The 17822-nt window shown below is 39.9% G+C and overlaps 1 protein-coding gene across 5 annotated transcripts in view; it reads left to right on the forward strand.

Annotated features, from left to right (window-relative positions):
• The window catches only part of DCLK2 (doublecortin like kinase 2), a 73263-nt gene that overhangs the window by 30898 nt on the left and 24543 nt on the right, over positions 1-17822 (forward strand). For 4 of the 5 annotated variants that reach the window (XR_014515132.1, XR_014515133.1, XM_083457291.1 and 1 more), the window contains exons 3-8: positions 1436-1538; positions 3301-3420; positions 5317-5367; positions 8449-8543; positions 13941-14013; positions 16172-16280. Coding sequence is in view for 3 of the 5 variants with exons in the window: in XM_083457291.1 (XP_083313417.1) it covers positions 1436-1538; positions 3301-3420; positions 5317-5367; positions 8449-8543; positions 13941-14013; positions 16172-16280 (551 nt within the window). In the remaining 2 variants the exon portion in view is untranslated. The remainder of the gene's footprint in view (positions 1-1435; positions 1539-3300; positions 3421-5316; positions 5368-8448; positions 8544-13940; positions 14014-16171; positions 16281-17822) is intronic. The other variant, XM_083457290.1, reaches the window with a different exon arrangement.

Raw genomic sequence — 17822 nt, forward strand, 5'->3', positions numbered from 1 at the left:
TACATCAGTGTTTCCAGATCCAGTCAGAATAATAGCCACAAAAAATAGTCTCTCCCATTATCCAGGCGTATCATCCCCCATGGTGGGTAATCTCATAACTGTGGTGGTGAGATTGAGAGCAGGCAAAAGGAACCAGTTTCAGCATTTCAGAAAACAGTTCACCATGACCTGAGGCACATCAAAGGCTTCCCAATTTCAGTCTTTTGGTGCCTTGGTTCCCACCCATGGTTGCAGTACTCAGACTCCCAGCTCAGTTATGTTAAAGGCTTTATTCCGAAATTCACTGCAATGCCCAAATGTAGATCAGACCACAGTTTACACAGTTCAGAAGTTCACAACAGAGCTCTAAATTGCATGGTTAGGAGTAAGCTAAAATGTCTTGACACTTAACACGCTCCCTGAGCTCCCCTTTGAAGGACAGAGTGGGCACTGTTCAATCAATCAATCAATCAATCTTTTTTGTGGTCAAAGACCAGACAGCAAAGTCAACAACAACAACATATGCAACATCTGCATGAAGAAGTGGACATAATTAAAAAATTCCCTATAAACTTAATTACATTAAAAATAACACTCCTTCTGCTAAACTCTGTATTCCAGAAATTAAAAGTGCACAGTTGTTGTCCCGAAATATGGGACTAGGCAAGCCAGCAAGCCCACCTACGAGTAGGTTGGGTCTGCTTACACCAGCATAGCCACTGCAGCATTCTTAGTGATGGACATGTAGTTGACATGGCTTGCCTCACTGTCTGCTCTAGTCTTGGATTCCTCCTTTTCGGGACAGAAGATACTTCACTAACAAGGTGGGTTGCCAGAGTCAAGTCAGGTAGTTCTACTGTGCCAGTCAAGGCACCCCATAACACTGATGTGGGAATCTCTGCCAACAGCAAACTGGGCACGTTCCCACCATCTAGACCAGCGTTTCCTAGATCTCTTGGCCCTCTCCAGGATCCAGTTCTGCACATTTGTCCCATTCTTCTCCCGCTATGACCAGCTTTGCCAAGATATCTCAATGCAGTTCATGACAGCTGAGCTCATTTGTACTCTCCAGCACTACTGGGAAATTTATAAAATAGCTGCAATTTTGTTCCCCTTTCAACAGAAGTGAATGAAATTTGTAGGCACAGTAGTTCATTCAGAGTAGATAAGGTCAAATTAAATTGTCTGCCAAGTTGCAAATCTTCAGGGGATTTGTTTTTTAAAAAATGAAATGGCTATAATGTTTTGATTTTGAGATGGGATACTGAGGGTGTAATTCCTGCCACCCCTGACTAATTACTCCCTTAGGAAATGCAGTGATTAACAGAAAAATGGTTGCCTACCTTTGCTATGTGCAAAGCAGAAAGATAGCACAAAATGTAAACTTCTCTCCTTAGTCTAGCTGGCCCACTCAGTAATATTCTTCTTTGCTTTTTATTTATTTTTTTTAAAAAAGGTTACCTGTTTGCAAGACTTTTTTGGTGATGATGATGTTTTCATTGCCTGTGGACCTGAGAAATATCGTTATGCTCAAGATGATTTTGTACTAGATCACAGTGGTAAGTACTGTCTGTACATTTGTTTTGAACCATAAGCTCCCAGTGCTTATGAAAGCACTGAGTGACATTGTGACTGCATACTCCCCCCCCCCGCCCCCATGTATATTGCACTGATAAATGGGCTAAATGTAAATGGGGTGTATCATGCGTTCGGGGAGGAGTAGTACCTCTGGTATAAGACATGCCGTGCTCCTTCTGGAGTAGTTTGTCCACCTTTGGTCCCAACCCTGTACTCAGTTCTCACCTGTGGCTTCTAGAAGCTGCATGCGACAGTGGCCACACCCTGAGAAATGGCATTGACTGGCTGGCTAAACCAGGTGAAGGTAGCCAATGGGTCTCAAACCCTTGGTGAGTTAGGCACTTGCCCTGCATGTGAAGACAGGCAAGAAGGTCAAGAAGGTAGTTTCTGCAGATGATGTAGAGGGAAGTGAGGGGAAGATGAGGCTCATCAACCTGGGCAGGTAGCCAATCTAGGAGAAGGAAAACACTGATCCTAAACCTCCGATGCCTTGCGGAATATCTTTGGGAGCAGAAAAAGCTAAGGAATAAATGCTACACAAATCCAGAGTAGAATCAAGTCCCTAAGACAGTTTGATTCTGTTTTGTATGCTTTCTTCTGACAACAAATGCAGACAGGCTGGTGGCAAATGAATTGTTCTTCTTTCCTTTGGACCACATCAGCGAGGCTGAGAGTAGGATCTTGTTGCCTGGGCAGCCCAGGACCTCCATACTGGAAGCATAGATGAAAACCAGAGGTGGGTTTAGAGGAGCGTGACTGCTTTCATTGCACTGGGCACTGAGCCTTGGGAGCACAACAGGGGACACTGCAACTATGATTTAGAATGGAACACAAGAAGCGGGAGGGGGCACCTGTTTTTCATGAGAAATTTGAGACCCCAGGTTCCGCCACTGTGAGAACCTAAACTCTGTAAAGGGGACCTGTGAGGGAAGAACATAGATTCCTGCAAATTGGAGGGTCTTGTGCGGTCCATTTTAAAGAAACCATGCCATCTAGAAAAATATACCACTAGCATTATTCCCTGTGCACATCAATGATGGGAAGATGATGGGATGATGCAATAAGACACAAAGGATTCTTGGAGAGGCAATATGGAGCATCAAGGCATTCTAATACCTGGGATCCATATGAACATGAATCATAGAGTTCTGCTGAAGGACCTAAGAAAACAGATTTGCTAGAGACTGTTGTTTATTAAAATAGCTAACTGCACAGTAGTCTAAGGGACAGTTCAACTTTCAGTTTAAAACTTCTAGTGTACATTGTGTTGCCTATTTATCAGCAAACAGATTGCAGTCTCAGTGGGCACAATAATGACGCTTGCAGTTGGATCGGAAAGACACTGGTGTGAACAGGTGGAAGAGGACTTGCTCCAGTCAGTTTTGATGAAATATGCAATATGTTAACATTCTTTTATGTTCTCTTATTTGTAAAATAAATGATCTGCTTTTCCAACAGAGATGAGACATATATAAAATTCATATGTACACTCTTCTATTGTAACAGAATAAACAACCAAATCTAGTTTCAAAGCAATCTGGGGGGAAAATGATTTTCCAACATTTGACCAGATGTCAACAAGTTTATAAGCTTATAAATTTATAAACTCCTTTTGGTTCATTTGAGAAAAACTGTTTATGAAATGAGTATGTTTGGGTGATAAATCTAGTTGGTAGGTGGTTTTGTTGGAAGTGATTGCAACTCTAAAAATATTTCTTCTGCTATCCATCTGTTTGTTTACAGAATGTCGTGTTATGAAATCCTCTTATTCCCGTTCATGTGGGATATCAAGGTATTCTGGATCTAAAAGCCCTGGATCTAAAAGCCCTGGACCTTCACGTCGAAGTAAATCACCAGCTTCAGGTACAGCTGCCTGGGTGGATGGGGGAAATGTGCATTTAAAACATTGTTTAATTAATATATTTTCTGCTCATCAATCCCCAGCAGCTCACACACACAATATGTCTACGAATAAAATAAATAATTTTAAAACAGCAGAACAATAAAATTAGAGCCAATAGTTGTTTAAATATAATTTGTTAAACAGCATCTAGAAACCCTTGGCAAATAAAAAGGTTGACACTTGACTGAAAAATAACAAAGTCCGTACCAGAAAAGCACCACCACGGAAAGAATGGCAAAGTACCACCACTAAAAAGGCCCTGTCTGAGATTACCACCTACATCACTACTGGCAGCAGATAAAACCATGGTGGGGCCTCTTGAGGAAGACCTTGGCGCCCATGGAAGTTCGTGTAGTAACAAGTGTTTTTTTGCCATGTGCTCTTCCTTAAAGCCCCACCATGACCCCCTATTTCTCACCTTAATCTCACCCAAAAGGTGAGGCTAAATTATACACTCCCCAAGCCTGAGGGAGATGCAAGGGTTGCAGAGGATGAATATGAATAAATTCAGTTGTACACATTTAAGTGTTTTCCCTTCGTCCACTCTGTTCTTCTTTTTGAGGCCCATGACTTTCTTACTCCTTTTTTCTCTTTGGTATCCTTCGCCAACACAAAATGCATCTTCCTTTCTCTTTGTGTCCCCCCCTTTTTTTTTACAGTGCTTGTTCAGTGTGGTGTAGTGGTTAAGAGCAGTGGACTCGTAACCTGGGGAACCGGGTTCGCGTCTCTGCTCCACATGCAGCTGCTGGGTGACCTTGGGCTAGCCACACTTCTTTGAAGTCTCTCAGCCCCACTCACCTCACAGAGTGTTTGTTGTGGGGGAGGAAGGGAAAGGAGAATGTTAGCCGCTTTGAGACTCCTTCGGGTAGTGATAAAGTGGGATATCAAATCCAAACTCCTCCTCCTCCTCTTCTTCTGTTAGGGTTTTTTGCCCCAGTTATGTTTTTATTATGTCTTTCAGTCCTGCTCCAGTGTCAGTATTTTAAAATATCAGCATTTTAGGGAAAGTGGTTAACTGACAACCGGAGAACAACAGATTGTTGATGTGCTGAATCAAAAAGCTATTCAATACAGTGGCCCAGCAGTACCATCCAGAAGTTTGGACTTGAGTGTACATAAGGAAGAAGACAGAATAAGTCTACTGGCTGTTGTTGTCATTAAAGACCTGAACATAGAGCAAAAGACTTGTTGATTTTCTTACTGCCGAATCATACGAGATTCTCTCCCAGGCAAAATATTAAAAGTTCCCCACCCACCCAAGAATATTACCTTGCCCTCTAGGCTTTTTCAGCTTTTGGATGACATATTTCATTTGCGTGGCGTAACCATTAATAAAGAGAAATTAGACTTTGGAACATAATAGGCGACTGGAAATGAGAGACACATAATTAACCACCTGAGGTGAAAGTTGACAGGTTAGCTGAGGGCAGTTACCAGGTGACTTTATCACAAACAGGTTATTGAAGTAGCATCCGCACACCATAGGCTCAGGCCCAAGGTTTGGGGAGATGCGAAAGGTTTGAGCATTCATGATGCATTTATAAAGTTAGTATTTGATCCGTAGGTGCAACAGACCTAATTGCTTTAGGTGGTTTTATCCCATCTCCAATATGGCACCCCTACCTTTCCCACAACTTGACAATTTCCAAATAACTCAGTTTATCTGGATCTCCAGTTCTGTTAGTTCGTAAATTCATTTGAATTGGATTATGCATAGTAGTAAATATAGGTTCACTGTAAGCCTTTCTGGAAAACCACTTCTTGCTTTTTCCCTTTTTATGTTATCTTTCTTCCTTTCATGTCTCTGAATAACCTATATCCTGTCTTTTTCCTTTGTGTCAATTGAATGAATACAGTAAAGAGGGGTGGCCATTACTCCAGTGCTTACTCTTCAGCAAAATCCCCAGGTGAGCCATGGCAGTTATGGCTGTGTACCAACACTTGTCTCCTACTTTTGCATTTTTAACCCTTCCATCTGCTTCTGTGTGCCTATTATTTTGCACTGTGTGTTTTTATGATTTGTAAAACTAAGACATGGCGAGTTTATCCTGTCTCTAGGTAGGCCTTGGAAAGTAAGAACTTAGGCATCAGACACCTGTGGTTAGTATACAATGGAGCTAAATTTGTTAAGATATAAGCCAGCCAGTACACAAGTAGTACTGGGGGGGGGGCAGTATATTTAAAATTCTGTATGAAATGAGCAGTATTAGCTGACAGCAATGGTTCCCAAAACTTAAATTCAAGTTTAAGTGTGGTATGGTATGCAAATAAAGCTCAAAGTTGAAGCAGCGTCTTTTAAAACACTATGCCCACTTATTTAGAGAAGCATGTGAGTATTAAGACACTAATTAACTTCAGCTAAGGACTTGTGGACTGATCCACGTACACCAGTTGCTTGGTCCATGGTGGCATCAAAGTTTGATATTATCTGACTTAACAATGGGAATTTATCTAGTTTGCAATAGAAAAATGTAATTGAAATAAGCTGCCTTGCTTCTGCTCACAGTGAAAAAGCAAATCATTTTGTCTCCATGTGTTTTTTTATTGTGTGTGAAGTTTGCTTGCTTGCCTTTATCCCATGTGCTCTACTGGAAGGTAGGTTGCATATTGTGCTAGTCCACCATTTCCTCCCACTTGAACATAGCTACTGGGAGGTTATGAGGAAGTTTTTCATTTGCTTTCTGTGGGGTTGAGATTCTCTGTGTGGACCCTAACTAAGGAGTCCCAGAACCAAGCAGCGTCTGTATGATGTCCCTAATTTCCGGGTGATAAGGACAGTGACAGGATTTCAAGGTCCCTCTTGCAGCCCCAAGGGGGAGGAAATTCTCTTTCCATGTTGCAATGTTTTGCTTGTGGGCCAGGTGGTAAGCTGTGCTGCTTGGGACTCTGAGGCTGGCTCAGGTAATGTACACTAATACCTTTAAAGCACATTCAAAGCCCGTTCTTTCCCTCAAATAACTCTGGGCACTGTTGTTAAGGGTTGCTGGGAATGGTAACACTGTGAGGGAGCAAGCAACAGTGCCCAGAATTTTTGAGGGCTTTGAACGTGCTCAAAAGGCATAGTGCATCCACAATCATAGTTTCAGGCTAAAGGGACAATGCTACCTTGGAAGGATTAGTGTTAGGGAGTGTAATAATACAAAAGTGGGATAACGCGTATGCATTAACATATGAAGGTCAGAAACATGTGTTTTCTATAGGTGACTATTTTTAAAAAGGCAGATTCTGGGGATGAAGTGAAAAAAGCAGTAGAGTAAGATCTTCCTATTCCCATAAATGTTAAATTCTTCTAGAACAGACACACCCAACTCCCAAGAGAATGCAATCTACTCCCAGTACAAAAAAGCTGGCAGTGATCTACCCATTGTCCTTGCCAATGTTAAGCTTTTTTTTTTGGGGGGGGAGCCAAAGTTGTGGAGCTTTTTTGCTAGAAAAAGATGTGCTTACAATTTCGTGCACCGACGAAGCAAACAGCTAACACCAGGGACGGGTGGCAGGGTCACTACTAGCCCATGATTGACCACTAATGTGAGGCGATCAACTTGTTGGACATGCCTTTCTAGAACATCTTGGAAGCTGGTTCTTACATCTTGGTGGAAAGATGCTAACTTCTACTTATTTATTTACTGTATCTATACATAATGCCACAGAATAACGGTTCCCTGTGCAGTCGCATCAGCAGGTTGGCTCCTAAATATTAAAGAATTAAAAGTAAATTCCTTTTTAAAAGCAGCTAGTTTGGAAGACTTGGTTTTCAGACAGGTTCATCACTGCAGGCATTCACACAGCAAAAACAATGGTGCCTGTTAAATGAATGTTCTGTTACCCATTATAGATATTCTTTACACAGCTGAAAAAGTGTAGGTGGTAACTAGCATTTCCATGGAAACCGAATGTCTAGCTGGCAGGCTAATTTTTTTTCTTAAAGGAGCAGCAGTCCTTAACTGAGCTGCAGTTGAAATCAATCTTGCTCTTTGGAACATTTCCTCTTACTACTTCTTCCTTGGGAAACATGGAATATATTGTTCATCAGAGAGCCTTGCAAATAAGCTAATAAGTTGTGTGAAATGGTGGAACCCACTTCAGACTGAACTGAAGGGGAAGCAACATATTTTCACATATATAGAAACCCCTCAAAATTAAAATATGAAATGTATTTGTATATTTAAAAGCATAGTATGGGCATATTTCAACATGGAAGGAGATGCAAATAATTTTTTCAAGTATTTTATTTTTAAGAGAAATGATCACATAGAAAATAAGCATGGGTTTGTTTGTTTTTTTGCTTTTATAATTGTTCTTGGTAATTTGGATACAGTGTACTCTGTAATATATTAAACTGCTCTGTGGCTGTGATTATTTTTCAAGTACCCATCGGTTGATGTGATCTGATTACCTTGAAATGTTCACCATCACCGACATTTTAAATTTTTGGAAGAATGTACCCAGCACCATAGAATGTTGATATATTGCCATTGTTGAGTCAAGTGAAAAGTCATTTGGGCTGTGGTTGAAACATCACAATAGGCTGTAGGGACAGGGCAAGCTATGTAGACAAGATCGAGAGTCTGAACACTATAAAGTATTGATAGAAGAGGTTCTGAGATGTAGAAAAGCTAAAGGATAGTGTGGCTAGATGAAGGGGAAAGAGTAGGCAGTGTGCCAGAAAAAAAATGTGTCTTTGAGTAGGTAGAGAAAGGGGGGGGGAACCAATGATAGAACACAGCTGTGGAAAGAAATCTTAGATCTTAAGAAGGAAGGCTCAGCTGTGTGCTTGTTGGTCTTAGCAAGCCCTTGGTCACTGCATCGTGCTGCTCTGAAGATAATGCCTAGCTTTATGTATATTTTATTGCTAGCTGCTCTGTTTAACAAAGATTAACAGGATATTATCTAAAAGGAACATATCATATCTTAATAGGAATTTCAGCTTTTGTTTTATTGGTGATAACAACTTCTTTTCCTTCTTTTGCCCTTGTTATTCCCAATAGTAAACGGAGCTCCAAGTAGCCAGCTTTCAACTCCCAAATCAACAAAATCTTCTAGTTCCTCACCAACAAGCCCAGGCAGCTTTCGGGGACTCAAGGTATGTTTTAGAAAGTTTGCCCTATTTCAGCTTAAATACTAATTCTGCTTTGGAATATTGCCTTTGTGGTTGCAAGAAAACACCAGCTTCATGCTATATTAAGCAATGATTATATATATATATATATATATATATATATATATATTCCATTGCAATGTACAATGCATGAAAGCAGTTGCAGAGTAGTTAAAATGTAGGTTGAACCCAATATTGCAATGAGTAAAATAATCTATGATTCTGGTTTAAACTCTATCCACTGGCTTAGAGAGCTGCCCTAAATGGGGCCAAAGAGCAACAGGAGGCAGCAAAGGATCCACCAGCCAGGATGGAAAGTGGGGGGGGGGGTACTCCCCCCATCAGTCCCAGGCTACCATTGCTAAGAAGCCTGCCCCTCAAGGATCCATGGGATGTAGTATCCAGCAAATCCCAAGCCTCTGGCACCCTGAAACTCCCCATTTCAGGGCTTGCTGCTGCCTACTACCACTAGCAGAATTGAAAATGGAAGCCTACTGCCCATGGAGGTGAAGCTGGGCCATCTGCCATGGTAGAGAAATCTGTCCCATAACAGAGCTCCTTTCCATTACCAATCCGTCAGGGGCCAGGGGCTGAACTCATAGTTGTGTTTAGTGAAATTGGTCAGTATAGTCAGTAAACTCTATCTCATCCTTCATTGTCGATTTTGTTTATTTATATACAACGTTTTTGTCAAGTGTGTACTTGACAGCTTGCAGCATTTAAAAATAAGAACAGTGTAGCACCATAATCGACTAAACCTTAATAAAAAAGGCCATGCACCAAACCAAACACAGTAAAAACAAAAACCATAGAATGAGGAATGCTGTTTTGCATGCTCAATTTGTTTATATTTAGTGCATGTCTTAAAAGACAGTCGGTTATTGAGAGAATTAGGGTAGTTAAAATCCTTTATTTTATCTCTCCAGTATGCAGCTGTTTGGGTGTACACTTCAGCTGTGCTTTGTTCACTTGGGTTCTGAGTAATCTTAACTGATATATCTGAATTAGAACATGGCTTGAGACAATGCTTGTGTCTGCATCTGGAATGCATTCCCAACACCCATGCTTCTGGGAAAATGTCCAAGAGGAATATATGCCGGTCAAATAATTTAACCCCTAAAATACCACAGTTACAAGTATACATACCACTGAACAGTTGGATACTCTTGATAAAATTTTATTATGTATCTGCTTGAATTTTGTTTTGTTCACGTGCTGTCCATGAGAGGGAGTAAAATTAAACTTTGTTTTTAAGTGACTTATTTATTTTATCCTTTCCTTGAGAGATCCCTATAACAATTGAGCTGTGGTTAGAATGAAATAATGTGTAGGCTGGTCTCCTTGAAATACTTGGTTTCTGTGCACTGCCTGGATCATTCTGCCATGTCTCTTCATTTAGTGATGCTGAAGCTCAAGCATGGCAGAAGATGCATGTCTCCATCTTTAATTTCTGCCTTTCCCTCTGTTGTAACTTAGTACTCATCCTAGCAAAATTGGTAAGGAACGATCAGCTGAAAACCTTGCCTTGTCATCTCTATTCGGATTTATATCCTATACTTCATATGAATTGCAATAAACTGTGGGTTGTTTTTTTTAATTGTGTCAGCTGTGGGTTCTTAAACATGTTGATTTTGTGTGTACCTCCTTTTGCCTGTTACATGGCTTGGATTGCTAGAAGACTCTCAACTCATGTTATGCAACTTAAAAGGACTGGCTATCTACATCACATTCATGTAGTTTCTTTATTCATTCAAGTAATAGATTTGTTGTTTGAGAACAGTACTGCTTACCAGAAAAACACCACATCTCCGCAACAAATGTCCCTACTCCCCACCCCACTGCCTTAACTGGAAAGCCTACTTCCAAGGATAGGAAATCAAGGGCTATAATTTGTGCAGCTTCGTTTTTGCTACTCAGCACAAATGCTGAATTGCTGATTCACTGAAAAACTTGGCAGCCGCCCCAATATAATTGCATCCAGAAGAATACAGGACAATGTTCTTTTGACTGGTCTGAAAGTGAAAGAAAGACAATTAGAAATTGTATTACTCTTGTTAGTTTTAAATAGATCTTGATTTACGTATGTCGGCAGCAACAACAAAAAATGCATCCAACAATTCTCGAATATGTTAATTCTCTAGTGCTAACCTCCTTTGAAAGATTTCATTAAACCCAATAGACTCTTTGAGATGAAAGAGAAGAATTTATATCATATTAGAGTACTTGGCCTTCCTTACGGTTGGCCGAAGAGGCTAATTGAGAGCTGCTTTGGGTACCCTTGCTGTCAGCTCCAGTAACCATGGAGTTGTGAAAGGAAGAAGCAGCACAAATATGTTAGGCTGTGCTGAGAATGCAGACTGTGGAGTTCTTGACCAAGCTAGTGGCAGGGGCAAAAGAGTAATTGACTTAAGCCAGCTGATTGGCTGATCCCTGCTCTTCCTAACCAGCTTCTGGAGAGGAGAAACTGTGTACAACCCTGCTCCTGCTGGCCAGCATTCAAGACCATCTCCTTGCAATTCTATCTTGAGTTGACTTGTAGCTGGGGGTCCTCCATCTATGCAGGTATCTCTAGGTGCTTGTCATTAATTCAACCTGCAAGTCATGACCAACACCAATCAGCTAAACTGCAGCATAAAGCAGACTGCATGGAGTTGGCAAAAAAGAGGGGGCCACAAGGCCAATCAGAGAACACTGCCAGAATAATTCTATTCAGCCCTCCAAATCATAAGCCATGTAGGATGCCATGCTGAAAAGGACTACTCATGAGGAGGGAGCAGCAGTGCCTTTTTAGTAGCATCACTTCCTTGCTGCATTGTGTGCCAAGTGCCAAGATGCTGCCATATTCCCCCACCACGTGATCTTTATTTTAGAATCACATGGGACTGCAAATATACTCCCTGCTTGATATGGCGGAGCAGCTTTCGTATAGTGCCAAACCATAGCTTAGCGTTAAATGCAAATGTTGTCAATTAGGCTGAATAATGTAGTCGATGCTAGTGACTTGGAAAGGAGATAACAACATAGTACATTATCTAAAGATTATCATTGTTATTCTGTGTCCTGTGACAATTGACTGAAATTGAAAAGTCTAAAATAGTTTAGGTTTTAATCCTAACCCCACATACCTGGTCATAAACCTCATTGAATTCAGTAGAATTTAGTGCTATGTAGACATGGTTTAGACTGTGCTGTGAGTTGTTTGTTATGTGAAAGATTATTTTCATCCACCCTAGTTTTAAATTTCATAGCCATGATACTAATCTTTATGAAGTGTTCTTTGCTTTTAAGGAAACAAAATCTGTGCTTTTAAACAAAACAACTGAACTGAGCAGAAAATAACTAATAAGTCAATGCAATAAATAGTAATCTATTTTGTCTGTCTTGTTTCTGGTTCTATAACAAAAATATCTTCTGAAAGAACTATGTTGTATTATTTTGGTGCAGGAGCCATCTAGGGCATCATCATCAACAAAAAATGTACAGATGTTGTTGCAGCCATCTTGCATATTTGTCTGGCAGACAGTGTTATTTTTGTCTTTCTTACACTTAACTCGCTGTCAGTGATCTAGTTTGTGTTGCCTTTTGCTGTCTTGATGTAGCTTCTGTTGACTGCTTTGGGCACATATTGGTGTCCTGGGAAATCTTACAATAAAACCTGATCTGCCAGTTGAATTATTGTCATTATTGCTGGTGAAATGATTTAAAATATTTTGCCGCATAACCAGGCACTGAAAATGCTGACCTTGCATTCCCTTGTGCTGTCCAATATCATTTTGACAGATCTTGAGCTCAGGCTAGGGAAGTATTTTAAGCACCCTGTGACAAGTGATGAAAGTTCGTGTGATAATCTTTTAAATGAGAGTACAGTGAAGACTGAAAAGGGCAAAGGCATTATCTGAAAGTGAAACAAGAAAACCAGGAGGGAGACAAAGAAGTTGGAGAGAATTTAAAGAGGGGAAACTTGCTTTCGGAAGTGCTAGCTAAAAGAATTTCAGAACGCATACTCTTCAAGGAGCAATCTTGAGACTTCCAAATTCTGCAAAAGCAGCCCATGTAAATATCATTTATCTGTCTGGCCTTCTTTGTGGTGCCAGATAGGTAGAAATATTTGTGTAAGCTGCTTCAGCTATGCTACCTAATTTCAGACTTTCAGATTGTTCCTGAAAAATTGACCTGTGTTGCAAAACACATGGAGCTGTTATAAAGCCTTAGTTGGCACTTTGGAGAACTATTAATTGAGAGTGAAAATTATGCTTGAAATTTATGTATTTATTAATTAAATTTGTATTCGTCCCTTCACCCATATATCACAGGGTGGTTCAAAACACAAAAATACAAAATGAAAATACAAAATGCATAATAAAACAAAAGCAGAAGCAAAACAAACCAGTAATCCCCTTCCCACAGTCGCATGTTAAAGGCCAAAAGCCTGGTTGAAGAGAAACCTTTTCACCTGGTGCCTAGAGATACTTAATGAAGGTACCAGACAAGCCTCCTTGGGGAGAGGATTCCACAAATGGGGAGCCACTGCAGAAAAGGCCCATTCACTTGTGGCCATCTTCTGGAACTCTCCTGGGGGAGACACCTGAAGAAGTGTCTGGCTCGGTTTATATGGGGACAGGTGGTCCTTGTGGTATTGCGGTTGAGGGTTGTTTAAGGCTTTATAGGTCAAAAACAGCACTTTGAATTGAATTAGCAGCCTGTGCAGTTAAGCCAGAATCGGTGTAATATGCTCATGTTGTCTGAGCTTGGGCTTGTGGTTTGTTTCCCCAAAACAAAGCAAGCTTTGTTCTTGATTCACAGTATTTTGTCTGCCTATGGTTGCGAACTGGGTCAGTGACTGAGATCCATGAATATGTTCCCTGAACTGTCTAAAGATGGTTTGTTCTTGTTTTCAGCTCTTCCTTTGTATTCTCTGGATAGGCAGGTGACATTCTGGTTAGAAATTAAAAGGAAGACAATCTCTTGGGAAGCATTCAGTTACCTCATGTGCATCCCTTTACACTCTGTTGTTGCTAAATGGATCATAAGAAGTAATCAATTAGAAGTGAGAAGGAATCAACTACTTTCACATATCTAGTTACAGTGTATTAGAGACTTGGCACAAAGCAAATACTGTTGGTGTTGTGTAGTGCAGGGAAAGTGGAGTTTGCGTAGTCTGATTTGAATGCAACATGTCATTTAAAAAACCCAACCAGCTACTTTACAGAGGTTGTATGTTTTGGCCGTTGGAAATATTAGTAAAATTGTGTTTGGCTTTTAACAGATGATTGTGTAATATTAATTTATAGCACAGAAGGCTGTTGGATGTTTTTGTTCCTAATGTGATTATTCAGAAGCATATTGAACTGCTGAAGTATAAATTCTCACATTTTTTCACAGATTCCACCACATTGTGGGTCAACGTGCAATGTGAATGGTGTGCCTGAACTATCTCCTTGCCTGAGTCCTGAAAGTAAGAATGTGCATTTTCAAGTTCTTTTATGTTAAATGTCTGTATTGGAGATAATATTTCAGTCTAGAAAAATCAATTACTATTATTTTCTATTTTGGTAATATGCTTGTTCACACTACTGTATTGGTATTACTTTGCACTTTCCTATTAGGCCAAAGATGATCTATAGAGGTGAGGCTATTCATTCATTAATTCATTCGACTCATTAGAGCTTTTTACTCTAAGGTGTATTGACACTGACCACCCCTTTGCATGCCAGTGGCAATGAAAAGAAATATAGCAGACTTTGAGATATGATTGGGTTTGTATTTAATATATGTCACCATGTACTGAATGGTTTACTGATAGAGCTGGGCCAAAATCTGCCTTCTCTTGCCCAGAAGTTTTCTACCCCTCTGAATGGGGCCTCCATTTTCCTGCAGCATTCTCAGGCCACTTAAGGATTTATGTAGAATGTTGGTGGTTACAGAATTTTGAGCTTACTTTAGGATTGTGAGGCATCCAAGGCATGCCTTTTCTTTCCAGTAAACATTTCTCTAGCACTCTGCAACCTCCCCCGTCTACACTTCCTGATCTTAAAAAACCCAAAATATTGAAATAGTTACTTTATAATGTCTTCCCCTAGTCTTCAGTTGAAACATGGGCACCTAGGAAGTCTGCAGAAGCCAGACAACTGATGAGATGACAGACCCTTCAAGTGTCCCTATTTTCCAGGGACGTCCTTGATTTAGAAAAGCTGTCTTAGTTTCTGATTTGATCCCAGAATGTCCTGCTTTTCCTTAGGATGTCCCTATTTTCATTGGAGAAATGTTGGAGAGTATGGAGTTATTCAACTCCCGAGCTGTCTGAAATCCTGTATAGGGAAGCTTTATTAATGTTTAATGTTTTATTATGTTTTTATATATGTTGGAAGCTGCCCAGAATGGCTGATGCAACCCAATAGGATGTGTGGGGTATAAATATCATTATCATTATGGAATGGGATGTCCCTATTTTCATCAGATAAATGTTGGATGGCATGACATGATTTGTAGAATAAATAAAAGAAAAGGACACCCACAAGACTTCTTGGCCACCACAAAAGAAGGATAAGCATGACCAAATACCCTGAACATCATCCATGAGAATTTCACTTAATATGTTTTATTTCCATGTGAATTTTGTTTTTCTGAATTGAAACCATTTTCTCATTAATAGTGAGAGAGATATTTTTAACACCATTAATTATTAACTATATAGGGGAGAACTGTTCCAAATTGCTCTGGCAGAAGAGTTGCATCACACAGGGCAATTTATCAGTTAAAGATTAAATGGAGATATGCTGGCCATTTTAAAAAGGAAATTTTAAGTTATCTTAACCTCCTCTCCAAACATCTCGTGGTATTCTGAGTTTTCATTTTAATGTTTATATTGTACTTGATTTGCAATGGACACACAAAATGTTAGCCTTCATTTACATAAAAACCAATTTAGAATATTTCACTTTCGGTAAGCACACCTTGAGATAAAGGTACATATTTGTAAAATTTAGGCAGCATTTACAGGTATTATGTGTTAATGCTAAATTGTATCCTAGCCTGAGAATGTGGAGAATGGTAGATACACATCCTATCTCTGCTGAGTAATTTCCCTGTGACAGAAATTGTCATGAACGAATTGTCACCTAGATTAGGGTGATGCAGGTGACTGGAAGTAATAATGCAATATTTCATGTATATTATAAAATTATTTTATTCTTCAATCTCGCCAGAACCCTGTGATATTTGTGCCGCTTAATAGCTCTGCAACAGAAGCTGAAACAATGCAGTTTGTTGAACAACAGCACTAAATGAAATGGTAGCTGGGTGTTGATCCTTACGTGGAAATGTTGCCGCCTTTTGGAATATGTAAAAAAAAAAAAATATCTTACATGAAAAATATGTTCGGATGCTTACCCTCTGATTTGCACAGCAAGGTCATATAGCTTGGATTAAGCCTTGCCAGCTATTTCTTTTTGCTTTAGATGCAAATGTCAAGCGACAGATACTTAAAATAACTGTTTTAAAAAACGATTTTGCAGCTTAAGATATAGCCCTACTGTAGGGTTGAGGTCAGTAAGGGACAATCCATATTGCTCACATCCATGTTTAGCTTACTTTTTGCCCTTTACATCTTGCAGGTTTGAATGGAAACAAATGCTCAGGGACATCAACTATTCTTGAGAAATACAAAGTGGGAAAGGTGATTGGAGATGGTAATTTTGCTGTGGTAAAGGAGTGCATAGAACGGTGAGCAAGAAAATTGCCCAGCTATTCATTTTTTACTTAGCTGCAACTTTCCCCTCCACTGTGCATTGAGCATATATTAGAAAATTGTTATATTTCACAGACAACCAGGTGCCTTTTGGTAAATCATTTGTTGTAAAATGCAAGAGTTCGTGTAGGTATCTATCTATTCCATATGTTTGACACCTCTGCCTGATGTCCACTTCATCAGCTATTACACTGGGTGAAAAGGATAACTAATAACCATAAGTAAGCAAACCCTGGTGTGTTAGATATCAAATTAAACAAACGTGAAGGTCTTGGGAAATACATATTTTAAAAATTGCTCCACAAGTTTTTGTCAAGCATAAGAAAAAGCCGAGCCAATGAAAAAGGAAATGCATTCATTATCCATGCATTCATCTAAATGTAGACCAGAGGCGGCTGATCAAGTTTGTTTTTTTTAATTATTATTTTTTATTGTTAAAATAATACACATATATTACGAATATACAAACATACAAACATATATTTCATACAGTCCTTAAAAGTGTTCAAACATACCTACACTCATTCCCACAGATAATTCCTTTTCCCATCACCATCCACCACCCCTCACCCCACCTTTGTGTTAGACTTCCAATCTACTCAGTTGCAATTTCTTCCCACTTCTATTACTTTCTTTCACACACCTTTAACCTAATTTCATACTTCTTTTTCTATTATACATTGTTATCCATCTTATTTTGTATTTTAGTATTTGAAACGGAACTTGTTTATTCTAATAGTTCTGATTTTTCGATATGGTTTTGCAGGTATCTTTTAAACACCTTCCAATCCCTGCCTATCTTCTCATTTGAGATCTTTCCAATTTCTCCCATTGTTTTGGATATATTGTAGTACTCCAATAATTTGGATCAAGTTTTTCTTTGATGCCCATTTCCATTATTCCTGAGGCTAGGGCTGATGGGAATTGGAGGCCAGCAACATTGAGAAGGCCACAAGTTAGCCACTCCTGCTCTAGATCACATTTCCATACGCACATTCTAGTGGAAATCTATATGGAAATATAGGTTTGGATGCTAACTTTAAATAGTTCACTGAACAAAAGTGCAGCATCCAGTCCTCCCCTGTGCAGCCACATGCACGTAACTCTCAAAACCTCTCTTTTGAGAATCGGAGAGGCCCTTGAACAAGATGGAGGAGGGAGATTTGGGAACATGGTGGCGAGGCGATGGGAGACTTCCCTTCCATGAAGTTCCTTAAGTAAGCAATTGCGTGTCGAGGTCCCCAATCCACCCCCCAAATAACTCACAACAAACACGTAATTTTTGTTTAAGATTTTTGGCATGATTTTGGCCACAATTTTATTCAAATACAAACCGTGAGTGGTTGTTTAGGCATTGGTTAAGACTATCTGTCCCCCCGCCTGGGGACAGAACTGACTTCCGGGCACCACCAAAAGACAGTGCAGGGGAAAGCAAGTCGGGGAGGCATTGGAGCTGAGTCACAGACCCTCAACTCTCACCCGCCTGCTCCCCGAAGGCTTGCCGGCCCTAGTCCCAT

Source organism: Podarcis tiliguerta (genome assembly GCF_965153285.1).
Source record: "Podarcis tiliguerta genome assembly, chromosome: 9".
Classification (NCBI taxonomy): Eukaryota; Metazoa; Chordata; class Lepidosauria; order Squamata; family Lacertidae; genus Podarcis; species Podarcis tiliguerta.